The 6,688-nt window shown below is 49.9% G+C and overlaps 1 protein-coding gene across 1 annotated transcript; it reads right to left on the bottom strand.

Moving 5' to 3' along the window:
• Window positions 1-1,259: 1,259 nt before the first annotated feature.
• LOC120943996 lies at window positions 1,260-4,503 on the bottom strand. Its single transcript, XM_040357721.1, has 2 exons — window positions 3,132-4,503; window positions 1,260-3,043 (listed from the first exon to the last, which is right to left on the bottom strand). Exons 1-2 carry the CDS (start codon window positions 4,501-4,503, stop codon window positions 1,260-1,262), a joined length of 3,156 nt encoding a protein of 1,051 aa, XP_040213655.1.
• Between the last annotated feature and the right edge of the window lie 2,185 nt (window positions 4,504-6,688).

Here is a 6,688-nt window from a genome sequence, read left to right as displayed (position 1 = left end):
GTCGCGTAGACTTGCTGATTAAACCGAACAGGGGAACATCACCCTAACCATAGTTTTAAGCGAAAACTCCAGGTAATAGATAAGTCAATAACCTGAAACAAAACACAAAACGTGAAAGGGTTGGGAAGGGAGGGAAGATACTCGCCTCCTGTCTTCATATAATCAATATTTTCCGTCACAAGCTAGGAAAATCTCGAATTATACATCAGACAGGAGGCTCATATCTTATGCAAGTTCAAAGCTAACACAGCATAAATATATGTATGTTCCAAATGAAAACAAAAACAGTACATAACAATCAACATCATAAAACAGACATGGCAACATGATCTTCTGGTCTGAAATAAAAAAGGCGGAAGACTGATTCAGAGGACCAATCGGCCGCCATTAGCAGATCAGAGAGAGAGCCTCCGGTCGCCATCACCTTGGTAGCCATGGCCCCTCTGGAGGAGTGTGCTCCAAACAGGGTGATGTCTATACCAGCCAGAGCCATGGTGGATCTAACCCAACGTGCCAAGGTGGCAGTTGTGACTGGATGATGGGGTCTGACGTAAGAAACTAATAATTGCGAGGAGTTTGGACTACGGAGGTCCGCAGTGTACGCTTCGTATACCTGTAGACATTTTACCACACAGAGTCGTGGGTGTGAAGGGAAGAAGGGATAGAAGACCGAATGTAGACCGGTCTTTGTCCTGCGGACTATCGTGAACTTGACACCCTGGGGTGAAAATTGGCGTCTTGAAATGTCCAAGGCTCTGACGTCGGAAACGCGTTTTATAGAAACCAGGCAAAGCAGGGTAGTGATCTTGAAGGACAGCATTTTAAGGGACAGCGAATCGTTGTCTCCCCAGTCCGAGAGCATGGTAAGGACCCTAGAAACGTCCCAGGTGGACTGATACCTAGGTCGCGGGGGACGTTTGAACCTAATACCCCGCAGAAGTTTGCAAATCAGGGGATGTTTGCCTACGGGCATGGAATCCACTGGATAGTGGTAGGCCGATATGGCTGACCTGTAGACATTGATGGAACTATAGGCCTTGCCCGAGGAGAAGGAGTCTGCCAAGTAGTTTGCGATGACGTTTACAGGGGCACGTAAGGGATCAACTTGCCGTTGGTCGCACCAACGTACCCAAAATTGCCAGGCTGATCGGTATGCCGACCGAGTCCCGGGGGCCCAGGCCATGGTGAGGAGGTCCCTAGCTGAGCTTGAAAGGTCGTCACCCGGGTCCGGCACCCGGATACCAGCCACGCTAGGAGCGTCAGAGTGCCTTCCTCCACCAGGGGATGAATGCCCTTGGTTGGGTGAGACAGGCACGAGGGAATCGGGGAAGAAGTCTGGGATGGTCGATGATCGAGTCCAATAGCAGGGGAAACCAAGGTTGAGCTGGCCACCACGGTGTGATCAGAACCACCGTAGCTCCCTGATTGGTAATTTGTAGAAGGACCCTGGGGATCATTGAGAATGGGGGAAACGCATAATGCGTACCTCCTGTCCAAGAGTGGCGGAAAGCGTCCACAGCTGAGGACCCTGGGTCCGGTCTCCAACTGAAGAAGTGGGGCAGTTGGTGATTGAGGCGAGAGGCGAAAAGGTCTATGCCCAAGGGGCCCCAGAGCAATTCTATTCGGGTGAAAACCGAACGGTCTAAACCCCAGTCGCTGGAATCTACCAGATATCGAGAGTTCCAGTCTGCTATTGTATTGGAGACCCCCGGAATGTACTCCGCTACAAGAGAGATGTCTCGAGACAGACAGAAGTGCCAAATCTCGGCGGAGATGTCCGCTAGAATCTTGGATCTGGTACCTCCCAGGCGGTTGATGTATTGAACCGCCGCGATATTGTCCATGCGCAATAATACGCAACAATTGGTCCGTGTTGCTAAGAAACTCTGAATGGCGAAGAGAGCCGCTGAGAGTTCCAAAGCGTTGATATGCAGCAGGGATTCCTCCCTGGACCAGATCCCCCCCGTGGACCTCATCCCCAAGCGGGCGCCCCAGCCCCGTCGGCTCGCGTCCGATTCTATGACTACGTCTGGTCGTGCGTTGAAAATCGTCCGGCCGTTCCAGTCGGTGGCGTGACGGAGCCACCAGCGCAGTTCGGCCCGAGCTTCTGGGGATAGGGACACTTCGTCTGCGTAACGAAGGCCCTGGCGCAGGTGTAGGATTTTTAACCTCTGAAGGGCTCGGTAATGTAAGGGAGCTGGAAAGATGGCTTGAATGGACGCAGCCAATAGGCCCACTATGCGTGCCAGGATGCGTAGGGATAGGAAGCCTTTGCGTAAAACCGCCCTGATCTCTTTTCGGATTAGGGCCAGCTTTGCGCTGGGCAGTCGAAGGATAGCGAGGTGGGTGTCTATCGAGAAACCCAGAAATTCCATCTCCTGAGCCGGGACGAGAACCGATTTCTCTCGGTTGATAATAAAGCCCAGGGTTTGTAACAGGTCGATGGTCCAATTCATATGGCGATAGGCCATATTCTTGGAGTGAGTTAGTATGAGGAGGTCGTCTAGATAAATGATCAGACGCACTCCCCTGCTCCTCAACGCTGCCACGACCGGTTTCAGCAGCTTGGTGAAACACCATGGGGCTGAGGACAGGCCGAACGGTAGGCACGTAAATTGCCAGATGCGACCCCACCATCTGAAACGGAGGAGATGTTGGGAGTCCGGGTGCATGGGGACTGTGAGGTAGGCGTCCTTTAGGTCCACCTTCACTAACCAGTCTCCGGGGGTGAGTAGGTCTCGGAGGCAGTGAATGCCTTCCATTTTGAAATGTCGATAGGCGACATGTTGGTTCAAGTCCCGGAGATTTATGACCGGGCGGTAACCCCCCCCCTTCTTCTTGACTAGGAAGAGGTTGCTGAAGAAACCCGGGGATGGGGTGGTGACTTCGGTGACTGCATGCTTGGCTATCAATTCCCGAAGTTCGGAGTCTATGAGGGTCACATTTTCTTCTGAAAAATGGATAGGGGGTGGCGATACCCCCAGAGTCGGTGGGGACACAAGGTCTATTTGGAAACCTGTTACTGTATTCAGCACCCAGGAGTCTGCCGTAATCGCAGACCAGGCGAGCGTAAAAAACATTAGGCGACCTCCCACCGGTATGAGGGGAAAGGGAATGGGTGTGGTACTCACCGGAATACGGGCGTGAACGAGGGTATCCTCTCTGGCCGCGTCCCCTCCAGGGTCTCCCACGGGGAGGGAAGAATGGTGCCGGTTGCGCGGTGGTGGTATAGTGGGTGGGAGCCTGGGTATAGTGTGGTTGAGCGGAAGACCTCTGGAAGGGTCTGCCCGAATTGTATCGGCCGGCAGAGCGGCCCCTGTATCTGCCGGCCCGAGGAAAAACTCTGGCATTGTTGGGTTTTTTCAGGGATGTTTGTGCTTTGTCCAGGCTGTTGAACATACCGACAAATTTATTAATGTCCTTTATTAAGGACTCGCCAAAAAGCATGCCCCCTGCTGAGGGGCCTGGCTCGGACTCCGCTAGATGGGCTAGCTGTGGGTCGAGGCGCATGAGTATAGAGCGCCTGCGTTCAACTGAACAGGCGGTGTTGGCATTGCCCGTAAGGCAAATGGCTCTTTGGGCCCAACCGCGCAGTTGTGTTAGGTCAACCCCTTGGCCTGTTGTCGCGGATTGTTCCGCTAAGTTCAGGATTTTGGTCAAAGGCCCGAACAGGTCCAGGATGCGGTCTTGGATACTTGTAAAGGATCGGTCTATTCCTTTCTTAGGCATTTTGCCTGTTTTCAGCAGGTATTTCATTAAAATGGGGTCCACTGTAGGTGTGACAACCGCCTTCATGGGGATATGCGGGCGGGGGCACTCCGCTCTAAGCTTATTGCGATTAGATTTATCTAAAGTTTTGCGTGCCCAGAGTTCTACATATTGGGACACGTGGGGCAGTGGGGACCAGTCCCCAGAGCGAGGATGGGAAATAGTGTCTGGGTTAAATAGGGGTTCCCCCATGGCGTCTAGCACGTCTTTGCCCTGTTCGTCAGGGTTGGCATCCGGGAGGATTGCCGAAGCCCCCGCATCCTCTTCCTCATAGTAATCAGATCCTGAGACATCTGATTTATCCGACTCGGCGGATGAATCATCGTCCGACTCTAAAACGTATGAGTCTGGTTTGGCTCTTTTAGCTAAACCGTGCCTTTTTGTTGACTCTCTGAGGCTCAGAGGTTGAAAGGGATCTGTAGGATGCGTGGGGTGGCAGTCCGTGGAAGGATCTGCTCGCCGCATATTATTAACTTCCCCTGCCGGGGAGTCATAAACCGTCACCACATTCTTCCTTTTATAGGAAGATTTTCCTTTCTTTGTGGTCGGTTCTGTGCCGAGGGGTACGGTCACAGGGGGATGGGTGGATTGGGATGGTCCGGAAGCGGCAGCTAATGTCAGTGCTGCTTGGACAGATTGGTTAATGATGTCCTGTAATTGGGTTGTACTGAGGAGATGAGTTGGTTCTAGAACCAGGTCCTGCTCTAATGGGGAGGGGGAACTTTCCTCAGTCATGTTATAAGGAGACAGCAGCGGTTGTGGAAAAAACTATATGTAAATAGAGAGCGATGGCTCTGTAAGGGATTCTAATAGGGAGTAGAGGACTGTGGCACAGGGATGGGAATAAAATTCCCAGGACAAAATAGTGGCAGAAAAGATTTTTGCGTCTGAGAACTATACCAGGCTCTCCCTCCGGTCACCAGCGCTGACTGGCATGCGACGGGAGGAGAGCCTGGGATCGATTGCGCTCTGGGGGCGAAGTCTCGCGAGACTACGGCTCCCAGGCGTCCATTGGTTGAAAGGAACGATGGGACCCGCCTCCCGAGTCCAGCACGTGGAGCGATAGGACGGCGGGGGCGGCTCTGTGAAGATAGAGCGAGGCGGTGGATCCGCCTCCTTTGCGACGCGCGCTCGTTCTATAGGAAGGAGAGAGGAGGGAGATTGCCCAAGATGGCGCGCCGCATGGGAGAAGAAAAAACAGGTGAAGAGAAATGGCGCGTATGACCGCTGGTGACCGCTGGCGATCGCGGTCCCAGCGGAACAGGGGTAATATAGTACAGCACAGAGGTAGTGAGGAAAAAGGGTAAAAGAGGATGCAAAGGAAGTTATTTGGTGAATGAAGCCTTGTGTGGCGAGACAAGGTATCTGTAGACCGTACTAAGACAGATATATATCTAATGACAATAAATATTATCAATATAAAATCAATATCAATATATATCCAAATATTTGATGATACTTAACTTGCTCCGCCGTGAGCAGAAAGAAAGAGGAAGATCCTAGATGAGAGCAGTCCATTTATAGAGACCAATATGGGAGTGGTTTAGGACATGGGACTGCTGGGAGGTGTGGTTCTACCAGTTTTTTCTTTTATTACATACGTTAGATGTTTTTACACTTCTGCTGTGAGCATTAATAAAGAAGGATTAATGCATAAGATACTCGCCTCCTGTCTGATGTATAATTAAAGTTGAATTAACTTTCTACGTTTTTCTTAAAGTTTAATAAGAAAAAATTACTTATGTCAGTGCTACAGTTTGAATTTAAAACGTATTTGTGTGAACTGTGAAGTTAAAGCGGGGGTTCACCCTAAAACTACTTTCTAGTATTACAATGTCCCGACACATTACAATACAATTATGCCTAATTATTATTTTTTTTTTTATGCTGTACATACCTCGGTACAGCTAGTTCACCCGCGGCTTCCGGGTTGCGAATCCCGTGGGAGTGGGCGTTCCTAACTTGCTGGTGATTGAATTGATGACCAAAAAAGAGCTCCTCCGTCGCGTAAGCTGCGTCACGATTGCCGAAAGGAGCCGAACGGCGGTGCGCAGGCGCAGTATAGCACCGACTCGCCGTTCGGCTTCTTTCAGCAATCGTGATGCAGCTTACACGACGGGGGGAGCTCGTTTTTGGTAAAAACGTCACTTTAAATGACCGTGTGTGGGGGAAAACGTCGTTTTATGTCTTGTGAAAAACAGCATGCTTCAATTTTATGTGTCGTTTTTCACTTCACAGAAATTGACCGTGTGTAGCAAAAAACTACGTTTAAAACAACGTTTTTACACCTGCGCATGCCCAGAAGCTAGTTATGAAGCGAGCTTCAATGGAAAAAAGTGGTGAACGTAACCTCACTTTGCTAGAGCATTGTGAAAAAACGATGGTGTGTAGGCAACTTCGTCTTTGAAAATTGAAGTTTCAAAAACTTTGTTTTTTACTTCACAGAAAATTTAGTTTTTTTTCATCACATAAAGTGATGGTGTGTATGCGGCATTCTACTCGTGAAATGTTCCCTGTGCCACTGGCTGCAATACAACCCCAAAGCATGATTAATCCACCCCCATGCTTAACAGTTGGACAGAGGTTCTTTTCATTAAATTCTGCGCCCTTTCTTCTCCAAACGTACCTTTGCTCATTCCGGACAAAAAGTTCTATTTTAACCCCATCGGTCCACAGAACTTGTTTCCAAAATGCATCAGGCTTGTCTATATGTTCATTTGCAAAGTTCAAACGCTGATTTTTGTGGTGAGGACGTAGAAGAGGTTTTCTTCTGATGTCTCTTCCATGAAGACCATATTTGTACAAGTATCTCTTTATAGTGGAATAGTGTACCACAACTCCAGTGTCTGCCAGATCTTTCTGGAGGGATCATGCAGTCAAACGTGGGTTTTGAATTGCTTTTCTCACAATCCTGCGAGCT

This window comes from Rana temporaria, chromosome 1, assembly GCF_905171775.1.
Source record: "Rana temporaria chromosome 1, aRanTem1.1, whole genome shotgun sequence".
Lineage (NCBI taxonomy): Eukaryota > Metazoa > Chordata > Amphibia > Anura > Ranidae > Rana > Rana temporaria.
This window is presented reverse-complemented; position numbering and strand designations above follow the sequence as displayed.

Bases quoted from the DNA above. Each gene is read 5' to 3' on its own strand.
- LOC120943996 (XM_040357721.1), bottom strand. From the start codon at position 4,503: ATGACTGAGGAAAGTTCCCCCTCCCCATTAGAGCAGGACCTGGTTCTA. The intron at 3,044-3,131 runs GTGAGTACCACA...CGATTACGGCAG, and splicing joins TCGTTCACGCCCGTATTCCG to ACTCCTGGGTGCTGAATACA.